Below are 24874 nucleotides of genomic sequence, written 5' to 3'. Positions count from 1 at the left end.
CCTTTATATACATCTATCTCTACCTCTACCTCTACCTCTACCTCTACCTCTACCTCTACCTCTACCTCTACCTCTACCTCTACCTCTACCTCTACCTCTACCTCTACCTCTACCTCTACCTCTACCTCTACCTCTACCTCTACCTCTACCTCTACCTCTACCTCTACCTCTACCTCTACCTCTACCTCTACCTCTACCTCTATCTCTACCTCTATCTCTATATCTATAGATTTACATGCTTTACTGGTTTTGCTTCCCTGTAGAACCCAGCATAAGACAGTCGCTGTGAGTCAGAATGGACTGGTCTGAAATGGTCAGGAAATTCCAGTGGTGTAGTGGTTAAGAGCTATGGCTACTAACCAAAAGGTTGGCAATTTAAATCCACTTGGTGCTCCCTGGAAACCCTGTGGGGCAGTTCTAGCCTGTCCTTTAGGGTTGCTATAAGTCAGAATCAACTTGACAGCAACAGGTATTTGCTGTCAACTCTGACTCAAGGTTTGTAAGAGTAGCACTGTGCTACATAGAATTTGGAGTTTTCTCTAAATATAAGAGGGGCAATGGTTTTCAGCATGGATAGCAGAAGTATATTATCAGATTTACATTTCAAAAACCACATTTTACTATTCTATGAGAAAACGATTAGAGAGATTAAAAGTAAAGGCACCCAGGACACCTATGTTGATTGCAGTACTATTCACAACAGCAAAATGATGGAAATAACCTAGGTGTCTGTGATGGCTAAGATTGTGTGTCAACTTGGCTGGGCCATAATTCTCAGTGGTTTGGCAGTTGTGATGTAGTTTGGCAGTTATGTAATGATGTAATCACCTCCATGATGAGATCTGATTTAATCTCCTTCATGATGACTTCTACTATGAGCAACTGATCAGTTGAAAGGGAGTTTCCTCGTGACCTGCATCCAATATACATGGACTTTCTGGCAAAGCTAGTTGCCTTTGGCTTTGCTCTGGATCCTCCATTTGGCTGGTTATCATCTGAACTCTGGTTTTGGGAACTTGAGCCAGCAGCCTGCCATCCTACCTGCTAATCTTGGATTCATCAGCCCCTGCAACTACTTGAGTCAAGAAGAGCCTCCACCTTGACTTGGAACTTTCCAGCTTCTACAACTTTGTGAGCTATTTCTTTGATATAAATCTCTCTCTTTCTACCTCTCTCTCTCTCTATGTATGTATATATATGCTTCACTGGTTTTGCTTCCCCCGAGAACCCAGCCTAAGACCCTTGAGCAGGTGAATAAATAAACAAAATGTGGCACATACATACAATGGAATACTACCTAGTCATAAAGAGAAATGAGTTCCCAAATCATCTTGCAATGTGGATGAACCTGGAGGATATTATGCTGAGCTAAATAAGTCAATGACAAAAGGACTAATATTTTATGATCTCACTTTTATGAAATGACAAAAATTTATAAATATATAAATATCAATGTTCATTGGTGGTTACCATTTGAGGTGTAGAGGAAAGAAAGGGAATCATTTCTCTAGGTAGAAGTCACTTTTTGTTTATGATGATGCGGAAGGTAGCACCAAATGTGGTCGAAGTTTGTACAACTTGACTAAAATAATTTATGCTACTTAAATTGTGCACAAGAAAAATGATGAATTGGCAAATTCTATGTTAAATATAAATTTTCAGCAACATATATATATATATATACATACACACTCCAGACACCCTGGTGGCATAGTGGTTAAGTGCTACGGCTGCTAACCAAGAGGTTGGCAGTTCAAATCCGCCAGGTGCTCCTTGGAAACTCTATCGGGCAGTTCTACCCTGTCCTATAGAGTCGCTATGAGTCAAAATCAACTCAACGGCAGTGGGTTTGATTGGTTTTATATATATATATAAAATGTATATATAATTAAAAAAATAGGGGCTACAGATGCTGATACTTCTTAGACATAACCAATCACTTCACGAGATTCGTTTTCTTTCTTTGAAGAGTCAAGGTCATTCATGGTCTTATGGGACAGTTTGGTCAATTGGCATAATATAGTTCTAACATTTATATTGTAGCTCCCAGCTTGGTGAGTAGTGTCTGGGTTCTTAAAAGCTTATGAATGGTCATCTAAGATACAATTATTGGTCTCTATTCATCTAGAGCAAAAGAGAAAGAAGGAAACCCAAGAGTCAGAGGAGAAAGTGGACTACAGGACTGATTATCTCCATGAACCACTGCCTCCTCTGCCTTGAGACCAGAAGGACTAGTTGGTGTTCAGCTACCCCTGCCTAGTGTCTTGGTGAGGGACACAATAGATGTATCCTGATAGAAAAGGAGAAAGGTATGCAACAGAGCTTCAAATTCCTAAAGTATTCAGACTTACTGAGCTCATCGAGACTGCAGGAATCTCTGAGACTACTGCCCTGAGATACTTTTTAAACCTTGAAGTGAAGCTATCTCCTGAAATCACCTTTTAAATTTGCAGGTTAGCTCAAAAAGTAAAGAATGTCATCCCTGAGTACTGCACTCTTTTAAAAAATTACCTGTATGAAACCAAATGGACAACAGTTACTTTAAGGCATAGAAAAGAAGTTTGGCAGTGGGGGGCAGTGAGACTGAATTAATGGCAGTGAAACAACTAGGACAGAAATGATGAAAATGTTGGCACAATGGGAAGAAAGTAATCAATGTCACTGGATATTTTGCGTAGAAATTGTTGAATGGGAGTGTATTATATTATGTATATTTTCCTCAAAAACACAATAAAATATTTAAAAAAATAAAGGCACCCAGCCTATTAAGGGAGATATTTCAGTGCTTCAGGAAAGAAAATAAATGGTAGCTTGCACTAAGATAAAGGCAACAGAGATGTAGAGAAGTGACTCTGTTGACCTGGTATTAATCATTCATTCACTCATTCTAAAAAAAAAAAATCTTTCTTAATTCCTTTATCTGTACTAGAAAAGGCCAAAATTCTGTCCCTTAAGATGCTGACTCTATAATAGAAAGATTTCACTTAGATAATTTATCGTTGTTGTCTTCAAATTTCTCTTTGATATTACAGCATAATTATAGTAAATACACTCAAAGCAGCTTACATTACAGAATTATTTCTTGAAAGGAATCAAATGACAAAATATCCAGAAATAACTATTTTTTGGTGCACAAAATATCTGGGTAAATGAATAAAAAAATACCCTCATTAAATCTTCTATCTTTGAACATTAAAAAAAAAAGTCAAAATCCTGGGCAATTGACATTGGTATTAACATAATCACACCATGAAAAATAACTGTCTTTCCTATGAAAAGTTATGAGAACCAACTCTTTGCCCATGCAATGGAATCAGGATGTCTGAAGAAAACTAGACTGAAGTCTATCTTTGGTCTAAACTGTTTTGTTTGCTGGGTATATCAAAATAAATCGAATGAAACTAAACTAAATTATTAAACATCAATAATGATTGATTCTTGAGATATTTTTCAGAATTAATTTTTTTCCTATAAGAATATATTAAACCACTTCCTACGATCGTGAGGCATTTTGCTTAGAGCTTGTTTATTCTACTTTGTTTAGTTTTCCGATAAGTCAAATCATAAAGAAACAAGCTCAAGAACTTGGACTAGACCAATGTAGAGGAGAATTTCTTTTGGTTCTATTTTTTTGAATTTGGGATTGAGTTTTCCACTGAATCTTAGAAAGTATGAGTGAATATCCCAAATGATCACTGAATTTTGTCCATTGTCAGTGAGATATTGGTTTGAATGCTGTTATAGATTGAATTGTGTCCCCCCAAGACATGTGTTGTAAATCCTAACCCCTATACCTGTGGTTATAATTGCATTTTGGGAATGGATTTTCATTCTTATGTTAAGGAGACAGTATTGGTGTAGGGTGTGCTTTGAGTCAGTCTCTTTTGAGATATAAAAGGAGCAAATTAAGCAAGTAGGTACAGTTGAGGGAAGATAGATGTCATGCCACATGAAGATCGCCAGGGAGGCAAAGAACAGAAGACATAAAAAGACAAGGACTTTTCCCAGAGTCAACGGAGAGAGAAAGACTTTACCTAGAGGTGACACCCTGAATTCAGACTTCTGGCCTCCGAAACTGTGAAAAAAAAATTTCTGTTTGTTAAAGCATTCACTTGTGGTATTTCTGTTATAGCAGTATTAGATAACTAAGACAAATGACATTAAGGATGACTTTTTTAGTGACTTGAATTTCCCTGAAGCTACAGATCTCTGCATCTTCTCTTCCCAAATTTTCCAGACCATAGCCCTCATAGCACATTAGGCTACTGTCATGTTTCCCTCTCCTTAGATGAAACCACTTACCCTGATTGACACTGCTGTTCAAGCTAGGCCATGTGCCCTATCCCAGTGCCTGTGTTCCTACTGTTTGTTGTATGGGATCTATTTATTCCAAATATCAAACACTGAATTTCGTACCGCTAAATCTGGCTTTAATGATTGAAGCCTTTCCAATAAAAGTATTCGCATTCACCATTGACCTCCAGTTCTTGCTCAAGCCCTTTGTTGTCATTTTCTACAGCTCATTCCTTTTCACAGCCCCTATCCTGCCAGGGCTCTGTTTCTCATTTCCTCCCCAGAACCTCATGTTGCTAACCAGCATGATTACAACCCTGGTGATACCCCTTCAAAATCTAATCATCTGAGTTTTAGGCCATGAAGGATTAATTGACAACAATATAAATACAATAAATTTCTACACTTCAGATCTGTAGATTGATGATTCTGAACTACACTTGTTGTCATGTATCTCTTCAAGGATTTAATGAAAGTTGCGGACACTTAAAAAAGTACTTGGAGACTTTATTCTGTATGTAGTTTCATGGACCCTCTGAAGCCCATGCATGCATTTCTAAGAACTCTTAAATCATACCAAATGTCCATGGACCACATTCATGAGAAATAGCTGTAGTACTGTGTGAAACTGCAATTTCCTTATCTCTATCAGAGACCTATCGCATTAAAATCTCTAAGGTTTGGGGAATCTTTATTTACTTTTTTACCTGCAATTCTGAGATTCTTATAACTATTAAAGTTTACAAACTAAATCTCTAGGTTCTGAAGTATTGGCATTAAAGGAGGGACTAGAATTCTTAGCTGTTTTAAAACTTTGAGTAACAAATGGTTCACAGATATGCACAAGGTTTGAGGAAGTCAAGAAAACAATCTTAGAAATCAGAAGCAACTCTGGAACTGACTTTATTTGAAGTGGAACAAACTTGAAAAAACTGTAGGATAGATTAGACCTGTACGATCCATGCTAACCTCACAATGGTACTCTCAGGAGAAGGTATTGTTTAAAGGTAATTACAAGTGGATTTTGAGGTTCCAGGTTATTTGATTGATGTAAATGCTTAGCATTGCCCCTCATGGTTCAGACTCAGTTTTCCATTACTCAATCTGAAGAAAAAAAATAAAGATAAAAATCAAGGACCAAGTATTTGGATCACTGCCTGTTAAGGATTGAATTGTGTCCCCCAAAAATGTGTGTCAACATGGCCAGGCCATGATCTCCAGTATTGTGTGACTGTCCACCATTTTGTCATCTGAAGTGATTTTCCTAAGTGCTATAAATTCTATTTCTATGATGATAATGAAGCAGGACTAGAGGCAGTTATGTTAATGAAGCAGGACTCAATCTTCAAGATTAGGTTGTATATTGAGTCAATCTCTTTGGAGATATACAGCCGAGAGGCGAGCAGAGGGACAGGGGGACCTCGTACCACCAAGAAAATAGTGCCAGGACCAAATTGCATCCTTTGAACCTGGGGTTCCTGAGCTGAGGAGCTCCTAGGCCTGGGGAAGACTGATGACAAGGACCTTCCCCCAGAGCCAACAGAGAGAGAAAACCTTCCCCTGAAGCTGGGGCCCTGAATTCAGACTTGTAGCCCACTATAATGTGAGACAATAAATTTTTTTGTTAAAGCCATTCACTTATGGTATTTCTTTTGTAGGAGCACTAGATGATTAAGATACTACCACAAAGAGAAAATGTGATTATTTAAAACCAGTTGAAAAAGGCAGGCATAGGTGCCAGACTTGCCTGATTTATACTGGCCGTTCTGTGAATTTGTTCATTTTGTCCTTTCTCCTCCCTGGGCTAGGTGCCTTATCTATAAAATAGAGAACTAGTATCTATTTTCCCTTCCATTCTGACTTTTATGGCTACAGGTGAATCCTATTTTAACATTTATTTATTTCTATAATAAGCATTTACTAAGAGATTACTAAATACTAGAACTAGAGAAAAACAAACAAAAAAAAAAACATCAAAACCATTGCCATAAAGTCAATTCCAGTTCATAGTTACCACGTAGGGCAGAGTAGAAGTGCCCTAGAGGGTTTCCAAGGATTGGCTGGTGGATTCTAACAGCTGACCTTTTTTGGTTAGTGGCTGTAAACCTTAACCACTGCACTACCACAGAAACCAAGAGGTATATAATTCCTAAATTTCAGACTGTAATGAAAAAGTTTGGATAGCTCACCAAATCTAGCTCTTAATATTATTATTTAAAGTTAAAACATAATTTCAGTGTTAACAGTTAGTAATCCCTGACTTCACGGTCCTCTGTTTCTATGATTTATTTTATTTTTTTATCATCCACCACTGGAATGGAAGTTCTATGAAAGCAAGAATTTGCAACTCTTCTACTTACCGCTTTACTTTCAGTGCTTACATCAATTTCTTGTGCAGAGTAAGTGTTTAATAACTATTTAACAAATGAGTGACTTAGGAGTAAATTTTGTACTACTTAATAAGCTGACTGCCCGCGTTCTCACAGAAATTGACCCCGTTTACCATTAAAGCATTATGTATATTATCATGTTTCCTTTGGATAAACAACAACCAAGCTCCTATTAAGACAGACCTACAAAGGCATGGAGATAAATATTTTTGTATTTCCTATGAATCATCATAGTAACAACAATTGCAAAAGTCCCAAGTGCCCTTCCTCTTTGCTTCATTAAAAACACGGAGGTTTCCATAGGTTTTGCCGTCAGAACCACAAACTGGTTTGTAGGTAGACTGGCATTTTGTATTTCCAGTTGGGTTCTTGCTGTTGGTGCTGTCAGTCTGTAATAATGTGAAAGACCATTAGGTAAGCATAGAGAAATCATTTTAATTCTGATATTATAATAAAACATTTGTCACACTGTTATTATTAATTAAGCCTTGTACTGAATCAATCATTTTATTGATACCATGTATTTAATTTAACCCATATAATAGTACAGTAGAGAGAGTATATTTTGCTCTGTTTTATAGATGAGGGCATAGAAGCTCAGTACATTCAAGTAACATGTCTGAGACCATACATGGATTAAGCATCTAACCTGGGATTCAAACCCTGAATTATCTTCCACCAAAGCCCATAATCTCACAAGATATTAGATTGCCTCCACTTTAATTCTTTGGAGACAAGACTTCCTCTCCCTGGGGAAACAATATGAAAAAGTCATACTGACAAGTACAAAACAGTCATGGCCATAATTTATTGACCCCCTTCTTCACTGGTTGTGCCTATGAAACAAAAATGATGTAAGAGGCAAGACGCAGAATTCAGTTAAGTAGCACCCGAGGACATTTCGTCTGCACTGATTTTAATAAAAGACAGAAGCCTATGAACTTTAGTAGCTCTGAGTAGCGGATAAGAATGGGGGGACAGTTAAAAACTGTCCACTTAGGATCCTCTGAGCCAAGATGGTATAGAATGAAAAAAAAAAAAAAGTCAAAATCTTCCATTGTTTAGAGTTTACAAACTTTTGCATACTTATCAACTATTTCCATTCACACACACACTGCGAAATGGACAGGATTACTACCCCCTTTTTAGAAAAAAATATATAAAACTGAGAATGTTTAAGTGACACTTAATAACTCAAGAGACCTGCTGGTAGCTGCATTAGTGTCTGCATGGCAGGAATGTCTTTATGCTACATTAAGCACCCAAGAGATGCTATCCAAGCAGAAGCAACAGCTTTCATCTGAAAGGGCTCCGTGAAATGACAAATTGTTATAAAAAATAAATTGTCCATTAAGATGATGAGGAAGAAGAAATGTTCCACTAAACTGTGTTGAATGTGAGAACTAAATGGAGTTTCCAGAGTCATTGTTAAAAGTGATTAGGAGGCTGATTGTTGAGAAAGGCTGGTAAATATAGAAAGCACAGGAGGGGTGTTGACCAGATGGATGTGCATGTCTTTGCAATGGTGGGGCCAAAGTATGAGGCACTCATTCATTCATCTAACATATAGTTCAAAAGAACCTATTATATGCCTAGCTCTTCCTAGGCCCCGCAGATAAAGGTTTGAAAAGAAACGGCTCTTTTTGTCCAAAAAGTTCATAACCTAGTTGAATAGACAATCAATCAATATGCAATACAGCAAATTTCTTGACAAGGGAGATCATTAGTAATATAAAATGTATTAAGAATACATTAGTGGAAAATTAAAAAACTCTGTATGATGAGGATAGTACGTGAGCAACAGTGACATGATATGAAGCTGGGTGGCAAAACAGGGGCCCAATTATGAAGAAACCTGAATGCTCAGCTTAGAGTTTAGATTTTATCCACTAGGTACTGTAGGCACTCTGTAGAATTTTGAGAATGGAGTGGAAATGTCAGATTTGTGAGTTAGAAATATTATTTCAGTGGTTTGAAGGTAATGAATGGGATAGAAACTGGTATGAAAGTTAAACCTTGTGAGGGGTAGAGTCAGTTGAAGGGGGTCCACACTAGCCCAGTAGAGGTAGAAGGGCTTGAGTGGCCAACAATAGAGGGCAATGTGAGATGAAATGGAAGGACATGGCACTCGTTGATGATCATGAGCGTTGTGTGCAGAAATAATCAGCTCCAAAGTTCTCACTTTGGTGGATCACTGTCATTGCAAAGTGTTTGTCATTAGTGTGTTCTGCTAACCACTTCAAGTCCTGGGAAATAGAATGGCTGAGGTAATTGACTAAGGGGGAAAAGTAAAGATACTAACACTAACCTGAGTCTCCATTATATTGCCATTCAAAGAGGTGCCTATATTTTTCCTTTCTTCTGGATTACAAAGAGACCTCGATTTCCCTTGCTGGCTTGATGACCCTGGCTTCCCTTGCTGGCTTGATGACCCTGGCTTCTCTTGCTGGCTTGATAACCCTGGATTCCCTTGCTGACTAGAAGACCCTAGCTTCCCTTGCTGACTACAAGACTCTGGCTTCCCTTGCTGACTAGAAGACCCTGGCTTCTCTTGCTGGCTCGATGACCCTGGCTTCTCTTGCTGGCTTAATGACCCTGGCTTCCCTAGCAGACTAGGAGACCCTGGCTTCTCTTGCTGGCTCGATGACCCTGGCTTCCCTTGCTGGCTTGATGACCCTGGCTTCTCTTGCTGGCTTGATAACCCTGGATTCCCTTGCTGACTAGAAGACCCTGGCTTCCCTTGCTGGCTTGATGACCCTGGCTTCTCTTGCTGGTTTGATGACCCTGGCTTCTCTTGCTGGCTTGATGACCCTGGCTTCTCTTGCTGGCTTGATGACCCTGGATTCCCTTGATGACTAGAAGACCCTGGCTTTTCTTGCTGGCTCGATGACCCTGGCTTCTCTTGCTGGCTCAATGACCCTGGCTTCTCTTGCTGGCTCAATGACCCTGGTTTCTCTTGCTGGCTTGATGACCCTGGCTTCCCTTGCTGGCTTGATGACCCTGACTTCTCTTGCTGGCTTGATGACCCTGGCTTCCCTTGCTGGCTTGATGACCCTGGCTTCTCTTGCTGGCTCGATGACCCTGGCTTCCCTTGCTGGCTAGAAGATCCTGGTATACCTTGGTCATTAGACTTTTCTGAATTCCCTTTTTGGTTAGATTCTCCTGCATTTCCTTGCGGAATCCAAGCTTCTGGAATCCCACGTTGGTTGAAAACTCCTGGCCTCCCTTGCTGATTAGAATTTCCTAATTTATCTGGCTGCTTAGAATACTCTGGTTTTCCTTGCATATTGAATGCCCCTTGTTTTCCTTGTGTGTTACTGTCTCCTTGTTTGTTAGATTCCTTTTTTCCTTCTTGATAGTTATCTTCATTTTTTTTCTGTAGAATAACTGAAAGTCCTGGGCTATCTTCTAGTTTGAAAATGCTTGCTTTCTGAATCTGGGTTGAAGACACTGGAATGATACCACAGGAATAAAAATAAAATAAATTTATTAAACTTCAGGAATTTAAAGTAAAGAGCATTCACACAAAGATATTTCTTTGACATTTTAACCAAACACCAAGATAGGATCTTCCCATACCTTCCCACATGGTGAATATTTTGTACCCTCCATTCTTTTCTTGACTATTGTGCATGATTTCCAGAATCATGGGGGTCAAGCCAACTTGAACCATATCTAACCCACAGAGTCTGAACTATCTGAACTGGTCCTACATACTACTCAAAATTACTTTTAATGATTTCCTGACAAATTAAACACACTCCACTCAAAGTATATGCTAAACTTTCCCCACATCATAGAATCAATTTCTACTTTCCAAACCTTACCCTATAGATGATGCTATCAACTTTCCAGATGTAAAGGCTAGCAGGCATGTACCCTCCTGCCATTTTTTCTCTTCATCTTGATATATGATTTCTACAGCAATCTCCCTCTTTCCTTTTTTTCCTGTTCCAAGGACAGAGGTATCTTAGTTATCTAGTGCTGCTATAAAAGAAATACCAGAAGAGGGTGGTTTTAACAAACAGTTTATTTTCTCACAGTTTAGTAGTCTAGAAGTCTGAATTCAGGATGTCAGGTCTGGGGGAAGGCTTTCTGTTTGTGCCAGCTCTAGGGGAAAGTCCTCTTCTCTTTGAGCTTCTGCTCTTGGGTGTTCTTCATGTGACTTGGTATCTTTCTTCCCCTATCTCTGCTTCTTGCCCTTGCTTGTTTAATCTATTTTATATTTCAAAAGAGATTGAGTCAAGACACACCTACCTCATTAACATAACAAAGACAACCCATTCCCAAATAGGATTATAACCACAGGCATAGATGTTAGGATTTACAACATATATTTTGAAGGGACACACTTCAATCCATAATATTCCATCCTTTGGCTCTAAAAATTCATATCCTTCCCATGTGCAAAACACATCCGGCCCATCATATCATCCCAAAGTCTTAAATCAACCCAAGTCCAAAATTTCATCTGAATCTTCTAAATGAAATATACGCCTAAAGTATTTCATCCTGGGGCAAAATTCTTCTTTAGCTGTGAACTTGTGAAATCTAGACTATAAGTTATCTGTTTCCAAAGTACAATAGTAGATCAGTCACAGCATAGGTATTTCCATTACAAATGGGAGAAATTGGAGGAAAAGAAGGCATAACAGGCACCAAACAAGTCCAAAACCCAGGAGAACAAATTATATTACTTCTCACAGCTTGAAATTAAACCTTTTGTTATTATTATTGTCATGGCAGGGTGGAGGAGATCATCTGGGCAATAGCCCCACCCTCCAGACTCTGGGTATTGGCCATGGCCTCTGGATTCTGAATGGCCTTGGCCCTGGTTTTCAGCTCTGCCTGCCAGACCTACTGGGATAGCAAATCTGCTCCCTCAGCTTTGGGCAGCCCCATTCTCCTAGTCCAACTGAGTGTGGGCCTTATCCTCTTGGCACTGGTAGGTCCTGTTCTTTGACCCCTTGGTCATGGCACCCCTGACCCCTCAGCTTTGGGCAGGACCCCCAACCTTTTGACCAGATTGAATGGCAGCTTCATGTTTCAGAACTGAGGAGTTAAAGATGTGACTCTCTGAAACCTCGGAGGCCAGGGCTTTATTCTTTGAGACTCCAGAGGCTGTGGCTCCACCCTTTGAGACTGAGGGTGCTCTGCTTCCCATGCTTTTCCCAAGAGTTCTACTGATCTCCACGTTGCTCCAGAGATGGTCTTTTTCTTTTCTTAGAGGACAACACATATAGCTCCCTTGGCCTGTTTTCTGTCTGTAAAATTCCATGAGGCTGACAGTGTTCTTTCTTTTTGTTCTCTGTCCCCTTCAGTCTAAGCTGTTGGGTTTTCTGCTGTGGTAGTTGGTGAGATCCATCAATCACAGGTTTATCTCTTTAATAAAAGATTGTGAAGCCATGCTGTTGCTGAAAATTCTTGCACACACATCCTTAGTTGGTACAACAGAATTTTCCAGATATTTAGGTTTTATTTTATTTTGTGATGTTAATTTTTAAAGTCCGCCTCTTTCTTTTTACATTTAACTATAAGCAGCTAGGAGAAATCACACAGCACATTTAAGATCTTGCTTAGAAATCTCCTCAGCTAGATAGATATTCAAGTTTATTGCTTACAAGTTTCACCTTCCAACAAATATTTGAACATAATTCAGGCAAGTTCTTTGTTGGTACATAAAAAGCATCACCCTTCCTCCATTGTTCAAACACATGTTCCTCACTTTCTTTTAAAGCCTCACCAGAAGCATATTTAATGTCCACATTTCTAGTTACATTCTGTTGCTGGTGCCATATACATTCTCTAAGATGGCAGAGACCTTCTCTATAGCTCTCCTCATTTCGCTCTAAGCCCTCACCAGAATTGCCTTTGACATCCATAATTCTACCAGCAGGCTCTTCAAGATCATCTAGGCTTTTACTGTTAGGCACCTTGAAGCTCTTCCAGCCTCCACTCATTGCCCAACTCCAAAACTACTTGCACATTTTAGGTATCTGTTAGAGCAACATCCCACTCTTCTGGTCCCCAATTCTGTCTCAGTTATCTAGTGCCGCTATAGCAGAAATACCACAAGAGGGTGGTTTTAACAAACAAGTGTGTTTTCTCATGGTTTAGGAGTCTAGAAGTTTGAATTCAAGGTGCAGACTCTAGGGAAAGGCTCTCCCTCTGTCAGCTCTGCGGGAAGATCCTTTGTCTCTTTGAGCTTCTGCTCCTGAGTGACCTTCATGTGACTTGGCATCTTTCTTCCCCTATCTCTACTTCTTGTGCTTACTTATTTAGCTTGCTTGTTTAACCTACTTTATATCTCCAAAGAGATTGACTTAAGACACACCCTACACTAACCTTGCCTCATTAACATAACAAAGATAACCCTTCTCAAATGGAATTATAACCACAGGCATAGAGATTAGAATTTACAACACACATATTTTGGCACATAATGCAATCCATAACAAGAGGCTTTCCTTCTTTTTTGGAACATAATTGTTTTTTCTTTCTTTCTTTTTTTTTTTTTTCATATAGCTGTATGTCCATCATTTCCAATAAAAGCACCAGAATCAGACATGCTGTCTTTAGTGGTTATTTTACTTCTTCATTTTATGATGGAATATCCCAGGGGATGGTAGATATCGCATGAATTTTTCTTAAAATCTACTGTTTTATAACTCATCTAATCTCTCTGCTTCTCAAATTTTATTTTGAAGCCCACCAATCATCTAGTAAAGATATATGTATCTCTTTTAAGTTTCTTAAGATTCTATTCCAAAATTAGGGAGGTCTAGAAAACAATGAATAAGTAAATTGAAATGTTTTATAGTTGTTAAATAATATGATATTTCATTGAGTCTTATGCTTCTTGACCTTTGTGTGGTATAGATGTCTGTTTTCAACTCTTGTTTTGGCCTCTTCTTTCACTTTTGATGATTCCTCTTTCTTCCTTCACCAAGTAAATTTAGGATTTTCTCAAAGGCTTAATTCAGGCCTGTGACTTTTTCTTTTTCTGGGTTTGTTTCTTTGGGAATTTTTTTTTCTTTATTTACACAACGTTAAATCATTTCAACATTGATTCCAAGTCTATACCTAATGTTTTTAGTTGCAGTGGCAATTACCTTGCTTTGTATTTCTACATGTGTACATTCCTTGTACCTTTAAGGCAATTTATATATAATAAAATGCATCATCAATTGTTATCTACTTGAGAATTCTATGGTTCACTATTGGCTCAAGCATAATGATTGTGAGGATGGCACAGGACAGGGCAGTGTTTCTTTCTGTTGTACATGGAGTTGCTATGAGTCGAAACTGACTTGAAGGCACCTAGCAACAACAATATTGTTCACTATACTGCTGGAGGTTTAGACCCTCTTCCAGACACAGAAGTTTAGCAGTAGCAACCTTGTATTCTAAACTGCAATAGCATGGAGTGGCATTTGTCAGTATAAGTCAGCAATTTATTCATTTGAAAAAAAAATTTAAAGGGTCCCTTAATGCCAGAACTATAGTAAGAATTGGGAACCCTGGTGGTGTAGTGTTTAAGAGCTACATCTGCTAACCAAAAAAAGGTCAGCAGGCCCTGGTGGCTTGGTGGTTAAGTGTTTTGTTGCTAACCAAAAGGTCAGCAGTTCAAATTCACCAGCTGTTCCTTGGAAGCCCAATAAATAGGGCAGTTCTGCTCTGTCTTATAGGGTTGCTGTGAGTCAGAATCGACTCAACAACAAGAAGTTTTTTGTTTTTTTAGTAGAAAGAGGTATGGATGCTGTCAACAAGACATTTATGACTCTATCCCTTACCTCATGAAGCTCATGAGAATCTAGTAGTAGCATTAACAAATAGGAAATTATAATACAATGAAATCTATGAGAGCCAGAACTCCATGTGACTGCCTTGTTTTTCCAGGTCTCAGGTTTTCCACCTTTGACAGGGTGAAGTCTTACCACTTTCTTGTCACTACTAGTGGAAAATATTCGAGTTTTTCTTCTCTGACAGGTTTCTGCATTTCACAGATTCCAGCTTTCAATGGTTTTACTGTAGTATGATCAGTGCTATAATGTGAGAAGTAAACTAGACTATATACTGCTAAATCAAGGAGGAAGTGATATAAGAATAATAGGATGTAGCCATAAAAACACATAAGAAAAAACAATTATTTGAAGTAGAGAGGTGAGTATATGCCTGGGCTGTTTGTGTTCTGGGAACTAAATACTGTTCATTAGAAGCCACTAATTTTAAATGGAAATAAAATAGAGATAAGGATTAAAAAAAAGTAAAAGAGCTTAGTTGTGAATTTTTTTTATTTTTAGTTTCTGAATAGATGACACACACAAATGGTACCAAATCCTAAAGGTACAAAAAGGGGTAAATTGTGTACGATAATTTTCTCTTCCTGTATTTTCCCAACCCTCTCATTTTTCCTTCTAGACACAACAAAATTTACCAGATTTTTGTGTATTTTTCCAGAGATATCTTGGAACTTCAGAGATATTTGTGCATCTACAAATATACATGACTATGTTTTCCCACACAACACATAGGTCTACCCTTTGTTTTTTCCCTTGACAGTATAGAGAAGCTTCTTGTATATCAGTACATGTACAGCACTTTCATTTTCATTCCTAATGGTTGTATACTATCCCATTTTACGGGTTTACTATAATTTATTCATCCAGGGTTTTAGTAATGGGTTGCTAATTCATTTCCACCTTTTGCTATTGTAAACAATACTGAAAATACTGATAATGCATCATTTCTTACATGGATAATTACATTTGTAGGATAAAAAACAGGGTAGAATTTTGGGATAAAAGAATAAATAAGATATCAGAATACGGTTTAACTGTTTTTTCAGTTAAAAAGTTTGGAAAATAATTTTTTTCTTTTTTTTGTATTTTCCACTTTTGAATTTACAAACTCTAAATATGTGCTTGGCATGGCTTTATATTGTAATAGGCATTCCTGATTCCTCTCTGTTCTTCACCGTCCAAATCCATATAATCACTATATCTAGTGTTGATATACCTTTTTCCTTCAACAAATATCTGCTGAATATCTCTTAGGTTTAACCAGCCCTGGGGATGCAATGGTTAAGAGATCGGCTGCTAACGGAAAGGTTGGCAGTTCAAATCTACCCACAGGCTCTGTAGGAGAAAGACCTGGTGATCTGCTCCTGAAAATATTACAGTCTAGAAAACCTTATAGGGCAGTTATACTCTGTTACATGGGGTCATTATAAATTGAAAAGCGACTCTGCAGCACATACCAACAAGCAAGGCACAGTAGGTACACAACAGGAATGTGGTACCTGGCTTCCTGAAACATATGCTTTAATAAGAGGTAACATCTAGTGGCATAGTAGTTAAGTACTACAGCTGCTAACCAAAAGGTTGGCAGTTCGAATCCACCAGGTGCTCCTTGGAAACTCTGTGTGGCAGTTCTATTCTGTCCTATTGGGTCGCTATGAGTCGGAATTGACTCGACGGCACTGGGTTTGGTTTTTTGGTTTGGTATGTTTGTTTGTTTCTGTGAGATATATACATGCTTTCCTCCTCCCACCTCCCGCTCCACCTCTTAGTAATCTGTACTTATTTTATTACTTCAGTAGCTTCACATCTAATCCATTTTTAATATTTCTATGAGACTGATATTTCTTAAATGGATGGATCTAGTCACCCCTCTGTGCAACAATCTGAAATGATTCTGCATCACTTTCAATGAGACGAGAACTGTTACTTCTTTTGTCCCAACTATAGGCAACAAAAGGTCCTAGGCGCTTTACTTTCATTATTTGTTTTCAATATGTATGAGGAAGTTTGTTCAAGTAGGAGGTCATTATTTGGTATAGATTCTAGTCTGTTTTATTTATTATAATCTACTATCTTGATAAAAGTATTTCTGTATTATTTACTCTTTTGAGAAGTTTATATCCCTGAGCTAAAAAGTTACATATCTGAAAAGAGACAACCTAACTGTATTGAGGTGAGGATTAAAGACTATTAGGTTGATCGGCAGGCACCTAAAAAGAACTCAAGTGGTAGTAGCTAATGTTATTATTCACAATGATTCCTATAACAACACAATAGAAAAGTGAAATTATTTCCATTTTATGAATGAGAAAACTGATGTTCAAATAAGTTACATAAATCTAAAGTGGAAGTGCCTGGATTTGAACCCATTTCTAACTGACCACATAGTCCATGTTCATCCCACAAAGCCATATTCCATATGGAACATGAACTTTAAAAATATCATAATCCTTTAAGACTTAATTTATCTTTCCAGCTTAATATCTTCTCTATTTCATTCCCTTGTCCCTGTTTCTCATCAGCAACACCAAGCCATTTACTGTTGTCTGAATACATTACTATTTTTATGACTCCAGGTCTCTATTAATGTTTTCTGAAACTATCTACTGTTGCAGCATCTGATGGAGATTTCTAGTTTTTAAATTATCTAAGCATTGCTAAATCACTTAACATTTCTAATACTACACTTGGATATTTGAAAGGAAAATCACTGAATATGACTTTCTTACCTGAGAACATAGCCAGGAACATGAAGGAAAAGAGAATAAAAGCCTCCATGGTAGTCTGTTGGTTCAGATTTTGTTGTTGGGTTGAGTTAATGACAACTCTTCAGTAGGTATTCTCCAACTAAACCAGGCTGATCACCACCATGTTATATATTTGAAAACTTCTCCACCCAAATTGCCAAACACTGTCATTGTCTTCAAAAAAAAAAAAAATTACAGGTGAAATTTCACAAACTGGAAGTTGTCACTTCTTGAATGGATTGTCATTTTTAAAATTAGCTTCACACCCCAACTCTCATAAATATCTAAACTTAAAAGTGTTTCTATCAAATATCTTCCCCTGGGCTATAGGGGCAAGGTGAAATTCATATGGGAAAGTGGTAAATTCAGAGTTCTTGCTTTCTTTCTTTTCAAGAGTTGACCTATCTCTGTCAGTACTGTCAATGACCCTCCAAGTCCATATGTCCAGAGAGAAATGGTCAAGGCTTTTTTCCTCAAATGAATTATGTGTCAATTATTTACCCCAAATTATATTCTGAAAGTAAGTATAAATGCATTGAGTATTGGTCATTAATAAGTGATGAATGCATTCAGTACGGAATGATGATGACAGGCAAAGTGTTTTATGAGGTAACATGAGACAATACATCTCACATCTGAGGAATAACATTGCACTGTTGGTTCTGTTGCTTCAAGCTACTATGGACAGCAGAATTTCAAGTGAAAATCACCTTGGTAGTTTTATATAACCATAAACTCAATAAAGTATAACATTGGAATATTGTGTTCAAAAGTGGCTGCCCTATTTAACAGAAACACAAATAAAATGGAACACAGCCAAAAGAACATGAGGTTGACATTATGAGGTCTGGAGACCATACAGCACAAAGATAGCTGTTCAGAGTATGACATAAAAGCTTGAAAGAGGATAGATTTAGGAGGAATATGGTCATTGCCTTAATCATCTGAAGGATATTTGTAGCAAGGCGAAAGATAGTCCTTGATCTGTGTAATTCCAGATACATAACCCAGGATCAATATATGAAAGTACAGGTTAAACACTTAGGAAATCAAAAGAAAATTTCAACTAAGGGAAGGGAGTTTGACTAGTCAGTGATCCTTACTATACATTCCAACTCTAAGATCTTCATAACTCATGGTTCTGGGTTGTATTTTATTTTCCCTTTAGCTTATTTAGAAGGACTATTTTTGAAAATGATAATTTTTTTTTTTTAAACCAAGCCAGAAGTTTTATGGCACAGAAGGGACATGGTTTGAGTTTTTCTAGGTAGTAAGAAGGCAGCTATTTGTTTCCCACATAATTACCTTCTGTACTGACTGTGATTCATATACTTGTCAGAAGAGATTTAGGGAAGCAGAGGCCTTGGATTATGCCCATATATATGTGTTTTTTAAAAACTACATAATTATCCCCCAAATTGTATAAAATTTTTCAAAAGACAGACAAGCTAAAAACTTAAAAAAAAAATTCATATATACAACACCAAGATCCTTTAATTGACATTTTTTTATTTGCTTCATACCATGCATTTATCAACAACATGTCAGAACACTATAGAGTAAAAGACAAAATCTCATGAAGCTTAAGTTCTGAGGTCTCTGAGACTTCATTAAAGGATTAGTTGAAGGTACTGTTGATCATATTCAGTTTGGTAACTCTTTCTATATGTACCTATTTTTCAAACCACTCCAGATGGTCTTTTGACTAATTTTTTTTAATACTGCGGTTTCCCTAACTGGAACATTTTATTTCTCTTTTAGTAAAGAAAATTTAACCAACTTTAGAATTGTCTTCTTATTTTTATCTTTACTCACCCTTGGAAATAAGGTCACAATTCTGTCTTGAAGCAGGCCGAGGAAATGCTAACTACGTGTTCATATTTGAGAAAAGGACAGAGTATCTCATATTTCTAGGAGTGAGATTTCTAGACCAAGGCTATTATTCTATTCTGATTCTAAAGGCAATGGAGTCAGAAGACAGGAGGTCTGTCTCACCTCTTTTTCAGCTATGTAATCTTGGGCAAATTGTTCAGCATCTCTCCCTTTCTCTCTCTCTCTCTCATGTTATTTCTAAAATCATGCTACTGATATACTGCTGAAGGGGTCAAATGTTGTTATGTGTTTTTTCTGGTTTGGTGGAATAAGTTCAGACCTCTAGTTTAGTGATTTTGGCTCTGAATGTAGCATGTCTCATAGCATCCTGTCAGGTCATCTAATTTAATCTCAACAATTCTTTGTTGTGCAGATCCTGAAGGGAAGGGAACTGTGAACTTCCTAGTAGCTTTCTCCTTCTGAATACTTTAGCCACTGTGTTTAATTTTCCATTCCTCCCAAGGGAAAAAACACTTGTAAAAAACACTTCTTTGGATCCCAGGTGGTATATAAGGGTTGAGAACAGTAAAAGATAGAAAACATAAGCTACAAAGCATTTATTAGTCTATTCAGATATAGTTGAAATAAGTTTAACTGAGTCCAGCCAGACACATTGAATATTTGGCCTGGAATTTGAAATATAACTCATATTTCATGGGAGAAACAATGCCTCTTAAAATCAGTGTCAATGTTGCTACTATTGTCATTCAGTTACCAAGTCTTGTTATATAAACGTCATGTTAATAAACAGTTACAAGTGGTCCACTAGAGAACCACTACTTAGCTTATGGGGTTTTGCCATTACTCACTTGACGCAATTATTTGATCATTTTACCCAATCTTCACCCCAAATGGAAACATCCACTTCAGAGCACTGTTCCTAGAGCAGGGCAGATGCTTGATATAGTATCTTGGGTTACTGTCTTTCTCTGAAATGCAATGTCTTCACTCAGCATGCAAAGATTCAATAAAAACTGAAACACAAATACATTCAGCTTCATAATCATTTGTTGAGATGATGCATATGTCTGACACACACTAAAATGTACTGTTAAGGTAAACTATGGTTGTTGTCCTCATGTCAGCATTTGGGAACTTTTTAAACATCACCTCAGGACCCTTTATGTTAGGTGAACACACATGCAGTGACTAGAGAACATTAAAAGAAAACACTATAATTATAATAGTCACAGGCTACATTGGTTGTAATAGGCTTTTATTGACTTCTTTATTGCTGAGACTTTCATCGTCTGGAAATCTTTTTGTTTGCAAAGTCTAGGTGTGAAATCGGTAATATGATCTTTCTCATCCCCAAAGAAAACGGCTTAACCACCACTTTAAGAATGACAGTGGACTATGCTTAGCCCTCTCTTCTCACTTAAGAGAAAACAAGTTACACAATCTGGTCCCATGCTGATCCTCAGATTTAGAATTTTTAGTCATTCAGGTCCAGGGTCCCTGTAACTTATTTCTCAAAACTTCCTTCCAATCACCCTTCATACAATATCCACTCATAATTAGTCACACAACTTTATTTTGAAGGGAGGATTATATTTCCAATATGTTGTTTGTAAAAAACAAAACAAAGAAACAAAAGTTGCTACAGAGTTGCTTCTGATTCATGGTGACCCAGGGTTTTCAATGGTCATGATTTTTCATAAGTAGATTGCCAGGACTTTTGTCTCAGGTGCCTCTGGGTAGATTAAAACCACCTATTTTTTGGTTAGTAGTGAAGTGTGTCTGCCACCAAGAGACTTCTATATTGTTTGGAAAGATCACCAAAAATAGTCCCTTCCATCATTCATCATGTAAGTTGTTCCTCTCCTATATAAGAAAAGCCCATTTCTCCTTGATTCTGAGCTAGTATTAGGACTTTGACCAACAGAATACAGTGGACATGACAATGTGCCTTACGAGTCCTGGCAGCTTCCACTTTCACTCTTGGAAGTCAGTCTTCATGGGAAAAGTCACTGACACTTCTAGAGAAAATGTCACATAGCAAAAACAGCCCCTGTTGGATGAGAGACTATGGAGAGAGAGGGAAAAAAAAGAGAGAGAAATGTAGTCACCCCTCTGAAGCATCAGACATGTGGCTGAAGAGATGTTGGACCCCAATCCAGCTTCCCAAACCAACACAATATGGAACAGAGACAAGCCATTTCCTCTGAACCCTGTGCAAAATAAAGAATAGTGGGCAAACAAGGGTAGACCCCCTACATTTGGGGTAATTTGGTATGTAGCAATAGATAACCATTATAATATTTTTGACAAGACAATGATTAATTTTTCAGATTGAACTAAGACCCCATGAAAATTACAATAGTTACCATTTCTTGAGTTACTTCTTATGCATTATCTCATTTAATTCTTAAAACAATCCTCTAATAGCAGCCTAAATATTTGATGAGGAAACTGAAGAAGAGTCATTAAATAACCATGTTCACATGGTTTACCTGATATTTGCATAAATCTACTTAAGGAAGCCTACTCCTGACTCCCCTGGCATCTGTCAATTTGTCAAACTGTGGTGGCTGGCTTGTTGTTGTGATACTGGAAACTACGCCACTGCCAATTCAAATAGGGTCACTCATGGGGGACAGGTTTCAGCAGAGCTTCCAGACTAAGAAAGAATAGGAAGAAGGACCTGGTGGCCTACTTCTGGAAAAATTAGCCTGTGAAAACCTTATGAATAGGAGAGGAACATTGTCTGATATAGTGCCAGAGGAAGAGCTCCTCAGGTTGGAAGCCACTCAAAATATGACCGGGGAAGAGCTGCCTCCTCAAAATAGAGTCAACCTTAATGAGGCAGAGGGAGTTAAGCTTTCAGAACATTTATTTGCTGATGTTGCATGGCTCAAAATGAGAAGAAACAGCTACAAACGTCCATTAATAACAGGAATGTGGAATGTATGAAGTATGAATCTAGGAAAACTGGAAATCAACAAAAATGAAATGGAATGCATAAACATCAATATCCTAGGCATTAGTGAGCTGAAATGGACTGGTATTGGCCATTTTGAATCAGACAATAACACAATCTACTATGTCTGGAAAGACAAAATGAAGAGGAATGGCATTGCATGCATAGTCAAAAAGAATATTTCAAGATCTATCCTGAAGAACAAAGCTGTCAGTGACAAGGTAATATCCATATACCTATGAGCAAGATCAATTACTACAACAGTTTTTCAAATTTGCACACAACCACAAATGCCAAAAATGATGAAATTGAAGATTTTTACCAACTTCTGCAGTTTAAAATTGATCAAATATGCAATCAAGATGCACCGATAATTACTGGTGATTGGAATGTGAAAGTTGGAAATGAAGAATTGGTACTTGGAAAGTGTGGACTTCTTGATAGAAACAAAGTCAGAGATCTCATGATACAATTTTGCAAGACCAACAACTTCTTCATTGCAAATCCTGTTTTCAACAATGAGAACAGTGAGTATACACACGAACCTTGTCAAATGGAACACACAGAAATCAAATCCACTACATCTATGGAGAGAGACAATGGAGAACCTCAATGCCATCGGTCAGAACAAGGCCAGGGGCTGACTGCGAAGCAGACCAAGTGCTCATATGCAAGTTCAAGTTGAAGCTGATGAAAGTTAGAGCAAGTCTGTAAGGGCCAACATACGACCATGAGTTTATCCCAACTGAATTTAGAGATCATCTCAAGAATAGATTTGACACATCAAACACTAATAATGGAAGACCAGACGAGTTGTGGAATGGCATCAAGGACATCATACATTAAGAAAGCAAAAGGTTATTAAAAAGACAGGAAAAAAAGAAAAGACCAAAATAAATGTCAGAAGAGAGTCTGAAACTTGCTCTTGAATGTAAAGTAGTTAAAGCAAAAGGAAGAAATGATAAAGTAGAAGAGTAGAATAGATTTCCAAGGGCAACTCCAGAAGATAAAGCAAAATATTATAGTGAAATATGCAAAGACCTGGAATTAGAAAACCAAAAGGGAAGAATACTCTCAGCATTTCTTAAGCTGAAATAACTGAAGAAATAATTCAAGCGTCGAGTTGCAATTTTTAAAGATTCAGCAGGGAAAATATTCAACTACCCAGGAACCATTAAAAGAAGATGGAAGGAATACACAGTCATTTTACCAAAAAGAATTGGTTGATGTTTAGACATTTTGGCAGGTAGAATATGATCAAAAACCGAAGCCACTGAAGCAAGAAGTCCAAGCTGCACTGAAGGAATTGGCAAAAAACAAGCTCCAGGAATTCACAGAATACCAGTTGAGATGTTTCAACAAACAGATGCAGCTCTGGAAGAGCTCGCTTATCTATGCCAAGAAATTTGAAAGGCAGGCACCTGGCCAACTGACTGGAAGAGATCCATATTTGTGCCTATCCAAAGAAAGGTGATCCAACAGAATGCAGAAATTATTGAACAATATCAATAATATCATGCACAAGTAAAATTTTGCTGAAAATCATTCAGAAGCATTTGCAGCTGTACATTGACATGGAACTGCCATAAAATTCAAGACAGATTCAGAAGAGGACATAGAACCAAGGGTGTCATTGCCAGGACATAGAACCAAGGGTGTCATTGCCGATATCAGATGGATCTTGGGCAAAAGCAGAGAATACCAGAAAGGTGTTTGCCTGTGTTTTAGTGACGATGCAAAGGCATTTGGCCTTGTGAATCATAATAAATTATGGATACAATTGTGAAGAATGGGAATTCCGGAACACTCAGTTTTGCTCAAGAGGAACCTATGCATAGACTGAAAGGCAGTCATTCAAACAGAACAAGTCATGAAAGGTGTGCATCAGGCTTGTATCCACTCACCATACTTACTCAATCGGTATGCTGAGTAAATAATCTTAGAAGCTGGACTATATGAAGAAAAACATGGCTTTACTGTTGGAGGAAGACTCATTAACAGCCTGCAATATGCAGATGACAAAACCTTGCTTGCTGAAAGTGAAGAGGACTTGAAGCACTTATTGATGAAGATCAAACAGTATAGCCTTCAGTATGGATTACACTTCAACAAAAAGAAGACAAAAATTTTTACAAGTGGGCCAGTGAGCAACTTCATGATAAATGGAGAAAATATTGAAGCTGTCAAGGATTTCGTTTTACTTGGATCCACAATCAATGCCCATGGAAGCAGCAGTCAAGAAATCAAAGTACACATTGCCTCGGTCAAATCTGATGCAAAAGACCTTTTTAAACTGTTAAAAAGCAAAGATGTCACTTTAAGGACTAAGGTGCACCTGACCGAAAGCATGGTGTTTCTACTCGCCACATATGCAGGTGGAAGCTGGATGATGAATAACAAAGACTAAAGAAGAACTGATGCGTTTGAATTCTGGTGTTGGCAGAGAATATTGAATATACCATAGACTGCCAGAAGAACAAGCAAATCTGTATTGGAAAAAGTGCAGCCAAAATGTTCATTAGAAGCAAGGATGGTGAGACTTATCTCAAATAACTTGGACATGTATCAGGAGGGATCAGGCCCTGGAGAAGGACATCATGCTGGGTAAAGTAGAGAGTCAGCCAAAAAGAGAAAGACTTTCAACAAGAAGAATTGACACAGTGGCTGCTACAGTGGGCTCAAGCATAACAATGATTGTAAGGATGGCACAGGACAGAGCGGTGTTTCATTCTGTAGTATATAGGGTTGCTATGAGTCAGCTCTGTCCTATAAGGTCGCTATGAGTCAGAATTGACTCAACGGCACTGGGTGGGTTGTGAGTCAGAAGTGACGTGAGGGCACCTAACAACA

General features: G+C 37.9%; 1 protein-coding gene across 1 annotated transcript; it reads right to left on the bottom strand.

Annotated features, from left to right (window-relative positions):
* Window positions 1-6901: 6901 nt before the first annotated feature.
* On the bottom strand, window positions 6902-17263 carry MARCOL (MARCO like). The gene is made up of 5 exons (XM_049868789.1): window positions 17215-17263; window positions 9801-10133; window positions 9320-9692; window positions 8992-9214; window positions 6902-7072 (listed from the first exon to the last, which is right to left on the bottom strand). The coding sequence occupies exons 1-5, from the start codon at window positions 17261-17263 to the stop codon at window positions 6902-6904; spliced, it is 1149 nt and encodes a 382-aa protein (XP_049724746.1).
* Window positions 17264-24874: the final 7611 nt, after the last annotated feature.

Source organism: Elephas maximus, chromosome 2, assembly GCF_024166365.1.
Source record: "Elephas maximus indicus isolate mEleMax1 chromosome 2, mEleMax1 primary haplotype, whole genome shotgun sequence".
Taxonomy (NCBI): Eukaryota; Metazoa; Chordata; class Mammalia; order Proboscidea; family Elephantidae; genus Elephas; species Elephas maximus.
This window is presented reverse-complemented; position numbering and strand designations above follow the sequence as displayed.